General features: G+C 40.7%; 1 protein-coding gene across 1 annotated transcript in view; it reads right to left on the reverse strand.

Moving 5' to 3' along the window:
- Positions 1-101: 101 nt before the first annotated feature.
- LOC113120727 (disco-interacting protein 2 homolog C-like) overlaps positions 102-16,340 on the reverse strand; it is a 37,888-nt gene continuing 21,649 nt past the window's right edge. The window contains exons 29-40 of the mRNA XM_026290741.1: positions 14,196-14,307; positions 14,004-14,113; positions 13,724-13,854; positions 13,451-13,619; positions 12,909-13,079; positions 12,666-12,695; positions 2,431-2,492; positions 2,036-2,093; positions 1,872-1,946; positions 1,601-1,775; positions 1,374-1,497; positions 102-681 (exon numbers count right to left, since the gene is read on the reverse strand). Of these exons, the coding sequence (XP_026146526.1) occupies positions 429-681; positions 1,374-1,497; positions 1,601-1,775; positions 1,872-1,946; positions 2,036-2,093; positions 2,431-2,492; positions 12,666-12,695; positions 12,909-13,079; positions 13,451-13,619; positions 13,724-13,854; positions 14,004-14,113; positions 14,196-14,307 (1,470 nt within the window). The 3' untranslated portion in view covers positions 102-428. The remainder of the gene's footprint in view (positions 682-1,373; positions 1,498-1,600; positions 1,776-1,871; positions 1,947-2,035; positions 2,094-2,430; positions 2,493-12,665; positions 12,696-12,908; positions 13,080-13,450; positions 13,620-13,723; positions 13,855-14,003; positions 14,114-14,195; positions 14,308-16,340) is intronic.

Consider the following 16,340-nt stretch of genomic DNA (forward strand, 5'->3'; position numbering starts at 1 on the left):
TCAACAAAGACAACAGCAAAGAGAAGCATAAAACAACATGCAAAGAAACGTATATAAAAGCACAAATATGACACGTATATTTGTGACCAGCGGGTTTAAAAAAACAAATAAATAACATGTATTTAATTGGCAACAGCAATTTTTATTATTCTATAAAATCCCCAGTACTTTAATTGAAATTTAATATGCAATTAAAAAAAAATTACCAACACTAGCAAAATATTGGGCGACAACCATAAAAAAAACCTGAAAATAAAAACTTGAAGATATGCTACAGGAGTCTTTAAGTCCCTCTGTGAATCATGTGAGTGTGTGTTTGCTATTTTGAGGGTGTTCAATCTACAGTTAGCAGGCTGAGAGAAGTGCTGACAGTGAGAAGGTGCTGGAAATCGGGTTTGTTGTGCCTGAGTTCATCAGCTTGCGTGTTTCTACATGTTGTAAGCCACATATATGGGGTCGAGCTGGTCGGCGAGGAAGCCGTCCCGCAAGTGCATGCGTTGCTTCTCTCCGCGAGAGTTGATGGGAATTACGCCCGTATCCACGACGACCACCACGCCAACAATCAAATAGTGTTCCTCTAGAACCACGTTAGTTACCATGGGAACCAGATCTAGAGCTTCCCGCTCAGAACCGTCCAACTCCACCACCACCACTAAGAGATTCGTCCACGTGAACACCGCACTGAATGAGAGAGAGAGAGAGAGAGGAAGTTAAAACTTTTCTCTTTGGAAATATGTGAGATTGCAAAATAGCAGTGCAAGCTCAATTTCAAACATTCTTGCTTTTTTGATAAGTTTGAGCAATGCAACTACGCTAGGCATTAGCATAAACTCTTGTTCTGCAGTCAGTTTTCTCTCTTAGGTCAACTACTGTATCGTCAGCAACATTATGTAGAAAATCTTGCTGAGCAAACAAGGTTATGGACAGCTACCTAAAAAACACATTTATGTTTAATGTGTAAAAACACATTTATGTTGAATGTAGCTTATTTAATTATTTGTACAATTTATCAAAGTGTTAAATATCTAATAATTATATCAGAATTATTTCTGAAGGATAATGTGACACTGAAGACTGCAGTAACTGCTGCTAAAACAGTTCTTTTAAATAGTAATGATATTTCACAACATTACTGATTTCACTGTTGTTTTATTAAATACATTAAATACATTCAGCCTTGGTGAAATTTTTTAAAACATCAATAAAATCAAACCAACTCAAAAGTTTTGAACAGTAGTGCATATACTTTTATGGTTTTTACAGAGTTTTCACCCCTAATTAGTGTATTTACATAGTGTATGCATCTGGCCTTAGTGTGAATATGTGGTTGTTATTGCTGCTGCTGCTGTTGTTGTGTGTGTGTGTGAGCTCACCATTCTGTGATATTCCGGTGTGCCCTGATGATGGACGTTTCAATGTCAATGGGATGGTATTTCATACCTCTCAGCTCCATGACTTCATCTAATGCTCCCACCACATAAAGGGCATCATGCCTTTCTGAACACACACAAGTGAAACAACTCATGAAGCAACTCCACCGCTCACTCAAATCAAATATCTCTGTGAAAAAGCACAATATACAGTGAACACACACACATACCTCCACTTGCATCAGTGAGGTCAGTCCTGCGCAGGAACCCCATGTATCCAGTTCTGGCCCACACAGTCTGAGTGTCTCCGAAGCTCAACCTGGCTCCGAAATGATCTGAACGCACATTTTCCTCTCCGAACACAGTGAAGTACCCGCTGGCATTCTGTGGACTATGGACCCAGATCTGCACTCATTTTCAAATAGAAACACAAGTGAGACACTTGGTTATATGAGAAGATATTTTTTGATCTGATAGACGAGAGAGTGTTACTGGTCGAACCTCCCCTAAATGAGAGTCTCCGATTGGTCCCTTTGTCTCTGGGTTAGCAATGATGATGCGTACACCAGGTAAAATCTGTACAAAAAAAATAAAAAAAGTTTCTGAATATGGTTTACGTTTAATTTAAGATAACAAATAAAGGAACTTTTAATGGTCTCACTAACCTTCCCAGATTCCATGAGAGGTAGACCGTGTGGAGATCCTCTTTCAACCAGTCTCACCCTGCAAACATACACACACTTTAGAAATGGCCAGTCAGAAATAAATCATACAAAAATACATTAATATTAAGAAATATAGTATATAATAGTAAACATATGTCAAAATTATAGATTAAAAAAAATATATCTTGATAAAATATTAATATCAAATATTATTTATTTTACGTTTTAATATTTAGTTTCAGGAACAAAAGGCCTTCTTTCACAGATCATTTGATAAAAAGATTAAGGCACTATTTTGTACCCAATTTGCAGAATTTTGATTGGTAGTATTTCTGTACTAATTCTAAGAATGGAAATGATGATATACCTAATGTGTGTGTGTGTGTGTGTCTTGCCTGTCATGTCTTAGTGCTCTCATGTCCACATAGACAGTCGTAGGATCAGGTCCTGACGTTCCCTGCACAAACATTAAATCAACTTCTATAAACGGCAATCAAATGTACTTTAAAACATAAATCATCATGTTCATCTAGCGGACAGTTCCTATCAAGGCGACTTGCATTGACTTTGAACAAAGCGAAAGAATGTACTGTATAGTGCATGGAGATGATTCAACCAATCAGTGGAACAGGGAAGGTAGAAGAACTGTAGTATAGCCTAGTGTGTTATACTGACAAAAATATTCCAATATTTTCTGGTATATGTCGATTATTATAAATAGATTATGTTGGGGATTGCCCCACTGATTGCTAGTTTTTCAATGGTGTTAACCACTTCAGTACTCTGATCAGGGAGGAGTCATCAGATTTCGTTTCCACTTTTATTTTGTGCAAGTTTCAACCTTGTACACATGACAGTATACAACTGAGGTAGTTTCTGTAATAAACAAATAAAACAAGATAAATAACTTGTCTACATACTGTTATGATTCAACAGTAAATTACAAATGAAACATTATCAACAACTCTCATATATCCACTTAGAATACTAAGAAAGCAAGGATATAAACTATGGAAATAAATATAATAGCATAAATCACATTATGCTGCATTATCATAACAACAGATAACAAACTGTAAAATATAGGATCATGCACATAAGGGGAAGAATTAAACATTAATATTGCAAATATTAGTGATATTAGCATCCGTGCTAGCGCGAGTGCGCTGATAATTATACAGATCACAAAAACAGCGGCAATATTGGCATCGTGCCAGAAATAGTTGCCGCGCGTACAAACATTCCCCATTAAACATAGAATCGTGTTATGAACTTACTTTGTCAGTAACTTTAACTTGCACTCAAGGATGCTGCACACGAGTGGAAAGTCTGCCAACGCTATGAAACTCCAGCTACAAAAAACTCCGGCTGCTGCGCTTGCGTGGCAGAGAATAGCTCACTTACGTTAGAATCGTATTTGCTTCAAACTATGTACAGCGCATTTTCCGTAACTTAACACATTAGCAGAATAAATTATGGACAATAAGAGAAAAACCATAAAGAATTCACAACAGCCGCCCCCACATTTGAGTAGTAAATGTGTAAGTAAATGAATTCTTTAAGAGTCTTTAGTATCATCCTCAAAGGCTGGCAACAGAATCAGGCGGGCAACTGGCCTTGTGTACACTTTGCCCTTGACAAGGACATCTGCTGTTCTCACACATCCATCCTTACTGACCACAGTCTTAACCACTTTACCAATAGGCCAATGAGCTCTAGGAAGTTGTGGATCAATTATCAAGACCACTGAGCCTACTGCCAAATTGTCAGATGGTTTGTGCCATTTCTGGCGTGTCTGAAGTACTGGTAAGTAGTTCCTTGTAAATTGACACCAAAACTGGTCCACAAGATTTTGACAATGTCGCCATCTGCGCCGCCCCATTTCTCCTGAGGCATATGCCACCTGCGGAAGTGATGCATCCCGCCGCCCCATGAGGAGAAGGTTTGGTGTAATGGGATCGAGGTCTGCAACATCTGCTGAGACGTATCCAAGGGGTTTTGAATTCAAGATGCACTCTACCTCCACTAAAACTGTAGACAGGACATCTTCAGAGACAGACTGGCTTCCAACTGCCACTTGGAGAGCAGCTTTAATGGAGCGGACCTCTCGCTCCCAAACGCCACCAAAATGAGGAGCGTTAGGCGGATTGAATTTGAAGATGATCTGGTAATCGGCTAATTGCTCTTTTAATTGGGGTTCCATAGCTGCAAAGGCTTCTCGCAGTTCTCGTTCAGCACCACGAAAGTTTGTACCACAATCGGACCTGATCTCCTTTGGTCTGCCACGTCTGGCTATGAATCGCCGGAGAGCAAGCAGGAAAGCGTCCACATCCATGGAGTTGAGAAGCTCTATGTGGACAGCTCTTGTGGTGAGGCATTTGAAAATGACACCCCAACGTTTCTCAATCCTTCTGCCTATTTTAACGTGATACGGGCCGAAACAGTCCACTCCTGTAGAATAAAATGGTGGGCAGAGAAGCCTGAGCCGCTCTGATGGCAAATCTGCCATTGGTGGTACCTTGGGCTGCGCTCGCCATTGTTGACAGGATACACAGTTAAGCTGGTGGTGTTTAACAGCTTGGCGTCCTCGTAAGATCCAGTATTGCCTCCGTATTTCTGCATACACTCGTTCTGTACCTGGGTGCAACAAGCGCTCGTCAAAGTCTTTAATGAGAAGCTTTGTCGCTGGATGCTGTGGATCTAGCACTATTGGATGAATTTGTTCCACACTTGGGCTTTCCAGTCTCCATAATCGCCCTCCAACTCTGAGTAAATTAGTCTCTGGATCCCACTCTGGAGCAAGACATGTTAGTCGACTGTGGATTGGTATATGTTTGTGTGTTTTAAGAGCTGTTATTTCCTCAGGAAAGCTCTGAGCTTGACACTTTCTCAGTAGTAGCAATTCTGCTTCACGGTGATCTATGAGCTGGGTGTTTTCCGAATCATCTGTTACCTTCCGACATGTCTGTCTAGTTGCCTCAACCAACTCTTTCCATGTGCTGAACTGAGTAACATCTGGAAGGGTTTGATCTGGCTCTGTAATGGTTAGGAAGCAGATAGTGAAACCTTTCAGTTCAGGTAGCTCTTCGGACTTTACCTGTTCAGGTCTCTTTGGCCAGTGCTCATGACCCAATTTTAAAAATGATGGCCCCTGACTCCAACGACCAGGCCCAGAAAAACTTAAGAGTGATTTACCCCTTGTGATATCGTCTGCTGGGTTCTGCTGCGTGTCCACGTAGTGCCAAGCACTGTGCTCTGTCAACTCCTGTATTTCTGAGACTCGTGTTCCAACAAAGACTTTGAACCTACATGAATCGGACTGAAGCCACTCTAACACAGTTGTAGAATCTGTCCAGAGAATTGTCTGCTGGATGGTAAGAGTGAGTTCGTCATGCAAAAGCTTTGCTAACTGTGCTCCCGCCAATGCTGCGCATAATTCCAAGCGTGGCATGGACTGTTGCCTCTTGGGAGCAACTCGCGATCTAGCCATTACAAAGGAAGTATGAATGACATCTTTGGTGGTCTCTACTAAGTAAGCCACTGCCCCATACGCTCTCTCAGATGCGTCACAGAAGACATGGAGGTCATAATTTTGGTGAGCATTGTTGGGAACTGATGAATAACAGCGAGGAATGGTTATGGCGCTGAGATGCTGTAACTCACTTTCCCAGGTGTTCCAGGCAGCATGAAGATCAGGCGGCAAGTTTGGGTCATCCCATTCTCTTTTTTTGGACCATAGCTGTTGAATGAGCACTTTTGCTCGGGTGGTGAAAGGTACGATGAAGCCCAAAGGATCATACTGCGTGGCTAGCACTTGATAAGCTGTTCTCATTGTTAGTGCGGCATATTCAATGGGACGATAGTGGTATCCTAGGGTATCAGCAGCACAATTCCACCGGAGACCCAATGTTGGCTCCATTGGATCAGTCTTGCTCTGCCCCAACCATTGTTCTGCCGCCAAGGACCTTGCTTCCGTGGGTAAGTGTGATATCACTGATGGTTGGTTGCTAGCCCATTGTCTGAGGTCAAATCCACCCTCTGATAGAAGACAGCGCAGTTGATCAATTGTTAGCTTGACCTCGGATGTGGTTGGAAAGCTTGCCAGATAGTTGTCCACATAAAAATTCTGCTGCACTGTTTGTAGAGCATCTGGGTAATTCTCTTGGTTATTCCGAGCATGCTGTTGCACAGCGAAAATGGCACAACATGGGCTGCTAGTTGTACCAAACGGCAAAACCTGCCATTCATAGACGTCTGGACAGTTCTCACAGTGTAAGTCTCGCCAGATGAAGCGGAGTAGAGGTCTGTCCTCAGGCAACAGACGGACCTGATGGAACATTCCGCGAATGTCCGCACTAACAGCCACTTGGTGTTGTCTGAATCTCAAAAGGACCCCCACCAATGATGGGCCAAGAGCAGGGCCAGGCAGAAGCTGATCATTCAGTGAAAGTCCTTGATATTTGAATGAGCAATTGAAGACCAGCCTTGGTTTATTATTGTGGCACACCAGGTGGTGGGGAATGTACCATGCCTCCTCTGAGTTGGTAACTTCTTCAGGTTGGAGTTTCTTAACATAACCTGCTTTAATAAGCTTATTAATCTCACCAGAGTAGATAGCAGCTTTCTCTGGGTCTCTCTGAAGTTTCCTCTCTGTGCTCCTCAGACTAGGCATAACGGATTGAATTGTACTTATGAGTTTTGGAGCTCCAGGTCTGCGGAGGAGGGGGGTAGCATACCGTTGGATTTCCTCCACCTCAATTCTCTGCGTTCGGCTTTCAAGAAGTTTAATTGCCTCCTGATCTTCTTTGGATCGAACCACTACTTTCTCATTCCGATATGGCAGGACATCAAGCTGCCATAATCTCTCAACATTACGACAGAGCAAGTCATTTGGACATTCAGTTGAAACGAAAAGACACTGTTGCACTGAGTTGTGACTTGGCGTGTAGTCCTCTGCCCCTTGTAGGGCCCACCCCAGGGCTGTGTGCACTGCAACTGGACCACCTTTGGTTCCTCGACGGACTGGCCGATCTGCTGTGATAAGATGGACGTAGTCTGATCCTATCAGCACCATAGGACGCACATTGTGGAATGACTGTAACGGAAGCTCTCTGAGGTGAGCGTACCGTTTCTGAAGTCTCTGCACTGGATATGATTGCTCTACTAAGTCCAGACCCGAAGCTGTAAAGGCCCCACGTATCTGGAAGCGCCTCCCTGGTTCACTCTTTGGAGAAATTTCCAAGTTAATCTTGAACCCGGAAAGGTGAGTGATGTCGGATCTTACTGTACGTAGAGCCAGTGTTTCAGGTTCACCCTCCAACTGAAGCTTGTGGACGGCTATTGGTAAAATCATGGTTCTCTGCGCTCCATCGTCCAGTATAGCATAAGTCTCCACTGACCTGAACTCGCTATGTAGCAGCACTGGTACCACTTTGAGAAGCACTCTGCAGGTCACATTAGCAGGGGTAAGGTAAATGCGACTCTCTGATGTGCTTGATGTACAGTTTGTTGGATCATCACTGGCTATACGATGAAGCACCTGGAGATGTATTCCACCACATTCACCGCATGGCTTTTTGAGGTTGCATATCTCGGGTACATGTAATCGTGCACATCGCCAGCATCTCTTTCCATCAGAAATCCACTTCTGAAGGTCAGTTACCGACTGCTCTTTGACTTTATCACAACGGGTAATGTAGTGCTCTTTACTGTTGCAGAAGAGGCAGTGTACCTTGAATGGTTTCTTAAGCTTTAGCTCTTTAGGAGAGGTAGAGAGCGCTGTCTCTGCTTGGGATGCACCATGATAAACAACTAGATTCGAACCCTTTGGTTTAACTGGGGGTTTCTCTTTACTGATCCCTGGAAGTCTCTCGTGCTGGTAACGCTGTACTAACCGAATGGACAGTCTCTGCTGCTGTGCCTTAACCTGCAGCCATCCAGCAAAGTCCTGTAGATTATAAGGGTTGAGACTTATGGAGTTAAGCTTTCCCTGCTGTTGAAGGAACTCAATGAAGCCATCCCGTAGATACTTTGGCAGCTTGCTAAGTAGGCGGTCTACATGTGAGCAGCAATTAAGCTCCATCCCTCTTGGTCCTTCTAGGGACAGCAGCATACTGACCAGGAGATGAACTCGCAAAGCAAAGCTCTGAAAGCTGTGACTATCATTGGGCTTGACATCTGGTGCTGTGAGGATGGCCGCTATCTCACTTTGTGCCAGTTGATGTGGCTGGCCGTACTGTAACTGAAGTGCTTGCATAGCTGCTGAATACGGGTATGGGTGATGTCGACAGGACTGCGCTATCATCTGAGCTTCAGGCAATTTAAAATGTTCCAACAGTACATGATATTTATACTTCTCTGTTAGTTCTGGGTAAGGCTCAAGCAAATTGTCCAATGCCAGCTTCATATTCGCAAATTCTCTTTCACTGTCACTTGTGAAGTCTGGAATTTTAGGTTTAGGGGGGCTATACAATGTCCGCTGAGCTGAACCTGGTGGGGTTGCTGTCTGGGTTGGTAACAGCTGTGGAGGGACGACAACTGCAGCAGGGCTCATGGAAGGGAGTAAGCCAGGAATCATGTTTTGAGAGGGTAACGTTGATGGCATCATTGTTTGATAAGGAGGGACATGACTGGATGAAGTAAATGCATTCACTGGCTCTATCTTTGAATGTGGTGTTACAAGATAGCCGTGCGGTGCCATAAGATGTTGATAGACAGGTGATGGCGAAATCAGCTGTTGTGGCTTAAGGGGCTGGAATGATCGTTCAGTGTCATGAGTCAAAGCTCGTTCCTGACCAGGCAGAATTCTGGGAGAATGAGATGGGAAAGGCTCATATACTCGTTGTTGTGAAAGATGTGGAACAGGAGATGCTATGCCAGATGAGAGGGGAGAATACAGTAAACCTGCCGTCTTGGATTGTTGTGTATGGATCGGAGTGAATCCAATATTGCAACTCTGTAATTCTGCTTTAGAGATAGCACCTGTCTCATGTGACTTTTCTTCATGTATCACTGGGGTGCATACCGTAGCCTGTGTGCTGACATTTGCCACTGTGTCATGTGGGTGTATGGGCGGAGGGCTTAATGAACTAGATGATGCGTGAAAAGATGGTGGTGATGCAATAACCTGTACTGGTTCATTGTCCTCCTCATCCTCCTCCCTCAAGAAAGATTTGATGTGTTCCATCATTTCGTTTCGGCGGTGCTTACGTTTCTTAAGTTGTTCTAGTTTCCTGAGAAGATTGTCCATTTCAACTGTCTCTTCTTCCTCCCTCGCATTCATGGAGTCCATGAGTTTAGTCAATGAGTCCATACTCAATACATCTGCTTGACTCGGACTAGGCGTGGCTCGACGTATACCTTGAATGGATGCTGCATCTGCTTGACTTGTATACACTGCGGCTGCTGCTCCTCTCTGCTCCTCTGACTCCCTCTGAACAGGACTGGAGGAAAGGGCAGGTCGGTGATGGATGTCAAGGATGTAATCTTCAAGGTGTCTGGGGGCTCGACATCGCCGTGACGGCCTTGCTTGTGTATCAGCATGGAGAAGTGATGTTGGTTTATCATCTGATGACATTATGAAGCAGTCAAGATCCGGCTCGAAGGACCATTTGTTGGGGATTGCCCCACTGATTGCTAGTTTTTCAATGGTGTTAACCACTTCAGTACTCTGATCAGGGAGGAGTCATCAGATTTCGTTTCCACTTTTATTTTGTGCAAGTTTCAACCTTGTACACATGACAGTATACAACTGAGGTAGTTTCTGTAATAAACAAATAAAACAAGATAAATAACTTGTCTACATACTGTTATGATTCAACAGTAAATTACAAATGAAACATTATCAACAACTCTCATATATCCACTTAGAATACTAAGAAAGCAAGGATATAAACTATGGAAATAAATATAATAGTATAAATCACATTATGCTGCATTATCATAACAACAGATAACAAACTGTAAAATATAGGATCATGCACATAAGGGGAAGAATTAAACATTAATATTGCAAATATTAGTGATATTAGCATCCGTGCTAGCGCGAGTGCGCTGATAATTATACAGATCACAAAAACAGCGGCAATATTGGCATCGTGCCAGAAATAGTTGCCGCGCGTACAAACATTCCCCATTAAACATAGAATCGTGTTATGAACTTACTTTGTCAGTAACTTTAACTTGCACTCAAGGATGCTGCACACGAGTGGAAAGTCTGCCAACGCTATGAAACTCCAGCTACAAAAAACTCCGGCTGCTGCGCTTGCGTGGCAGAGAATAGCTCACTTACGTTAGAATCGTATTTGCTTCAAACTATGTACAGCGCATTTTCCGTAACTTAACACATTAGCAGAATAAATTATGGACAATAAGAGAAAAACCATAAAGAATTCACAACAGATTATATGTTGTTTTTGTACTGGTATCTTAGCTGGTTTAGGCTTGTCGTGTTAGCTGACTTTCGAATATTCATATATTTATACTCTTTGCAGTGGTAAATTAACAGTAGTGACAGAAATTCACATTTTCATTATTATAATCTAATTTGATTTCATTTTTACCTTCATAAGGGCAATTAGATGTATGCATCATGTTTATGTCAAATTCTAAGAAATAATAAATTCAATGAGAATAATAAGACACTACAGGCTGTTTCCAATCAAATGAAAGTTTCATCAACAAAGTACTATGCACTACAGAAGTGGCATCGGAAGTGTTATTTAGATGTACAGTATTTACACTGCAATTTCAAATGGCATAAATAACTCTATAAGATTAAAGGGATACTCCACCCCAAAATGAAAATTTTGTCATTAATCTCTTACCCCCATGTCATTCCAAACCTTCAGAACACAATTAAAGATATTTTAGATGAAAACCGGGAGGCTTGAGACTGCCACATAGACTGCCAAATAAATAACAGTGTCAATGTCCAGAAAAGCATGAAAAGAATCATCAGAACAGTCCATCTGCCATGAGTGATTCAACCGTAACGTTATGAAGCGACGAGAATACTTTTTGGATGCGAATAAAACAAAAATAATGACTTTCGTCAACAGTCTCCTTTGTCTCTCTCCATATCACGTATGCTGCGTACACTCTTCTGTATCAGCCGCAAAACAAGGATGCATTCTTTCCACGTGTTTATGCTTTGATCTGAAAGAAAACAGCACATCCTTGTGGCGCGGCAGATACAGAAAAGTGTATGCACCATACGGTGATATAAAGTCATTATTTTTGTTTTATTCACGTACAAACAGTAATCTTGTCGCTTCATAACGTTAAGGTTGAACCACTGATGGCAGATGGAATATTCTTACGATGCTTTTTATACTTACGGTTATTTACTTGCCAGTTTATGGAAAAGTCTCAAGCCTCCCAGTTTTCATCCAAAATATATTAAATTTTGTTCCAAAGATGAACAAAGCATTTACAGGTATGGAACAACATGGAGGTAACTGATTAATGACAAAATTTTCATTTCGGGGAGGAGCATCCCTGTAAGGTTTTTAAAATAATATAATATATTGAAATATGAAATAAGTTTTAAAAACTGAAAAGATGCTTTAAATATAAAACTAAATATTCAGGAAAAACAGCATGCTTGCTTGTGTGATATTGCTTAACTATACTGTATCATATAGAAAGACAAGACAAGACATACAGGGGCATTTTTTCTGCATTGCAGAGTGAAAGCGAGCTTTAAAAGTCATGTTTTTGTTTGTTTTTCTATTTTTCCACATAACATAACTATTTTCAAAAACAGCTTATGCCAAACAGATTAAACTGTTGGCATTCATTATCCAGGAGGAAGAAAACTCCTGTTCCAATGCAGCTGTGAGATATCTGTCAGGACAACTATAGTCAAAGATGACTGACAATTAGCATACAGTTTGGATCTGTTCTGGACAACTGAACTCCTTGCACATCCATACAGCCTAGCATGGATGAGAGCAGAGTAAGCAATGATAACCCCCCCAGAGTAAACAGCACATAACCAACATAAATTAAATACAATAATGTTATGTACACATTTTACAATTGGTCCAATTCGAAGGAGAATCAGGAGGCTGAATCCTGACTGACAAAGGAGGAGTTAGGGATGGAGGAGGGTTAATAGCTAGTGAGCAATGTGAAAGCTGCTGATAATACTGATGACCTTATATATGAATGCTTAGATAGGTGTCGTTTTCTTATAGGTAGATGGGGATCAGCTGAGAGTCAGCTGATGTGAGCTTGACTAACGCGACCTGCCAGAACTACGCTCGATATTTGTTTGTACAATAATATGTAATGGCCAAATGTATTTGGATTTATGCAACAATGAAAATAATTTAAACCGTGCTGTTGCTCACCTTTTGTAAACTAAGCTGGAACTAATCAGAAATGTGAATATGACAGGACTCCGGAGTCTGGAGATACATGCTTTCATTTCCCTCACACACACCATATCAGTTGTGTAGACCACTTAGTCATTTGAGGTGAGGTTAACACTCTGACGATTAGTTTGCTCGTAAAAATGAGTAGTCATGCACACAGGATCATAATTAATAAATTTACTTCCACATCTAAATATGGTTGTAGTTACTGAGCTATAAAATGACAGGGATCAGTTAAAGTTAATTCATACCTGCTCAGCAAGCTTCCCCAACCTATGAGGCTACATTAGGAGAGGAGAGGAAGATGTGATGTATAAATGTTAAAATAAAATAAATAAAAGAATAAAATGAAAAAAAACAGTAAAAAAAACAAACAAACAAAAAACAAGATACAATGTTGAATGAGTTACATGACTAGTAAAAGTAAAAAACTGAACACTGGGGATGCAATAAGACTATGAAATCAGATGGGTCACATTCTGACCTATACTGACCTGTAGGCAGACTGCGAGATTGACCCTGCAGCCGAAGGCAGTGCTGACGGCACGCGGATGCAGCCCCACATCCTTAAAGAGTTTACAGAAGGACTGTGTCAGAACAACACGAGGCCTTTCTTCCGCCACCACCACACATGAACGCACACGGGTCAGATCCATCCCACGGGCCTGAGAGGGAGACAAAAATACAGGGGTGAAATACTGTAGGAAGCACTAATATTTTAGTATCACAGAGGTACTATTACTTATACATTTAATAATACTTTGAATTCATTTTTTCTCATTCTCATTTTTTCTCATTCTCATTTTTTCTCATCTCATTTCTCTTTTGCTTAAATATGTCTATATATTTCGTATACATTTTTATTTCAGTTTTGCTTTTTTTTTTTTTTACATCAAGTAAATATTTATGGAGATGAAAAATGCTGCTTTGCTGAAATAAAATAACATGTTGTTTCAGTTCATGTTTATTTTATTTCAAGTAACAAAAACGTTGTTTAATGAGATGTCTGTGTGAGTGTGTGTGTGTGTGCGTGTACCTTTAGAGAGTCAGTGAGAGAGCTGAGAGATCTTGTGCAGAGCTCCATCACAGAATATGAGCAAAACGTGTCTCGGACTTTAAACTGACTGATGGACTGCAGCCACAAAGCAGGATTCACCTCTAGATCCATTGGAGAGATCAGAACAGACTGCTGCCCTGCATACACGCTACAAACATACATACACACACACACACACAGACACACACATAAACCCATGAAAATGTGTCTGCATATGTGTGTATCTCAGGAGAGTGCACAGGTGGTCCGTACCTGCAGAGGCACCACAAGACAAAGCCAAGGCCACAGTATGGGTCGAGACATACAGCCACCTCACGAGAGGGATACAACTCACACTGCAGTTTAACAGAGCGACACAGGGCACTGGTTGCATTGTGAGACATCTTCAGAGAAAGAGAGGAAAACAGAAATTATAGGTTTTTAAATGCAGTTTAAACATAATTGTTAACAATGATGATGATGATGATGATAATAATAACCACATCTGTAGTCCATACATTAAAACATTAGTAACAAGTATGAGGAGTCAAACCTTCACTCCAGCGAGCATGCCTGTAGTGGACACACTGAAGTCCAGATAGGCCAAAGTGTCTGGATCACATGGCTTATACAACAGTGGACAACGCCTCTTTGGCAAGTCATCTAATAAATAAACACACACAGATACTTCTGATGAGCAGCTGGCAGGCGTAACTCTAAAAACTTATATCCCTCAGGAACTCACCTGTTTCCAGGATAGGAGGCCATAATTTAAAGTCCACAACCACTGATGCATCTCTGGACTTCAGAAGTTTTAAGATAGCTTGGGTGGTCATAACACACACTGAACGACTCACCTGCACACACCAACATTTTTATTAAAAATGTTAATGTTTTGAGAGCTATATCTCATTCTATAAATGATTCACATTTACAATAAAAAATAAATGATTTAACCCTGTAAAGGGTTGGTATAATCCTGACATGGAACAGTTTATTGTACCAAATAACAAAACATTAAACAGGTTCTCCCCACTCAGTGATGCACCCAATGAGAAACCTGATGAAAGCACCCTAGTTATTGGCAATTATGTTGTGCGGAATGTAAAAAAAGAGACACCAGCCATCATAGTCCCATTTTTACCAGGAGCCAGAGCACCTGACATCTTTGCAATGTGTTTGACAACATCGACCACAGCATTCTTGTGAAAAGACTTGAAAATGATGTTCACATTAGTGGAATTGCATTGGCATGGTTCAAATCATACTTATCTGACTATCATCAATTTGTAGCAGTGAATGAAGAGGTATCATGTTGTTCACAAGTGCACTATGGAGTACCACAAGGCTGAGTACTAGGACCATTTGTTTTCACACTTTACATGTTACCCTTGGGAGACATCATCAGGAAACATGGTGTTAGCTTTCACTGTTATGCTGGTGATACTCAGCTCTATATTTCTTTGCAGCATGATGAAACATACCATCATCATCAGTTAAGAAACCAGGTATGCAATGTGATAGCAACCTTTCCTTGAAAGAGCTCTTATCGCATTATAGTACATCACATCTGCTGTGATCTCAAAACAGTGACCATTTGATAATACCTAGAATATCAAAATCAACAGTGAGCAGCAAATCATTTTCCAATTTATTGCCCAAATTCTACCTAGCATTGTTCGGGAGGCAGACACACTGTGTCAGTATGAAGACCTCGTCGGCCATCGGCACAAGACCACAAGAACCAGAAGAGTCCTCTGCTCAATCTGACCTGTGTTGGAGCCTAGAATTAAACCACACCATGCTGGTTTCGTCTGGCTGGAGAAGAACTGGCCCCCTGACTGAGCCTGGTTTCTCAATTTCTGTCACTGATGGATTTTTAGTTCCTTGCCACTATCGCCTTTGGCTTACTTAGTCAGGGACACAATTTCTAGCAGCTCCATTGACTTGACTGCATAGACACTAATGGAGGAGATCTGAACTGACCTGGACAATGACATCACCGGTTTGACACAATCTGTATTGTATAAAGCGCTATATAAATAAAGGTGACTTGAAAAATGTTTGAAAATTGTAAATACATTTTTTTACAAAAAAAATTAAAACAAGAGGTCCGCACATGTGTTTTTAACGAGTTTCTTATTTGATACATCAGGTTTATAATATAGGAAAATATGGAACTCATAATTGAAGAGAAAACATGAGCAAACTGAGCAAAAAGGCTATTTGGTTCTATTGCTGATATTTATACAGAAAAAAGGGATATTTTTAACATTATAGCAAACTACTTCTATAAAATTCATATAAACATAAGCTGTCACTTTATATTTCCCAATAATATGTTTTAGCAAGATATCATTTTAATGCTTAGTTTAAGGACCAAAGTTCTGTAGTTGTATTGTCGTGGACAAAACATATAATGCGATGCATCAAAATAATAGTTTTTGAGACATGTACAATAAAAAACTTTTCACAAAAGCCTGATGTATCATACTCAGATTTTAACATGATTTCTAAATGATGCATGGATAATCAAGTAAACCTAAACTGCTTTAGTCCAGCGTTTATCTTGAAATATACTAGCAATATAAAATTGATTCTTAGATTTACTTTAAAAAAAATCAGTAAAGATTTCACAGCACAAATCATGTGCACCATGACCTGAAGTAAGTTTTTAGAATTATACTAAAATAAATTTTTACTTGCTTAAAAAGTATACACGGTTAATATCATGTACACCAGGTTTTCAGCAAAGTTTGGATCATACTGATAATTTAGATGCCATAAGTTTTACATTACATAAGATCAAGTAGGGTTTATAATACTTCTCTAATAATTTACTTCATGTAACTGCAGGTGTGTTGGAAATGTTCTGAGGGTGCGTGTGTGT

Source organism: Carassius auratus, chromosome 2 (genome assembly GCF_003368295.1).
Source record: "Carassius auratus strain Wakin chromosome 2, ASM336829v1, whole genome shotgun sequence".
Classification (NCBI taxonomy): Eukaryota; Metazoa; Chordata; class Actinopteri; order Cypriniformes; family Cyprinidae; genus Carassius; species Carassius auratus.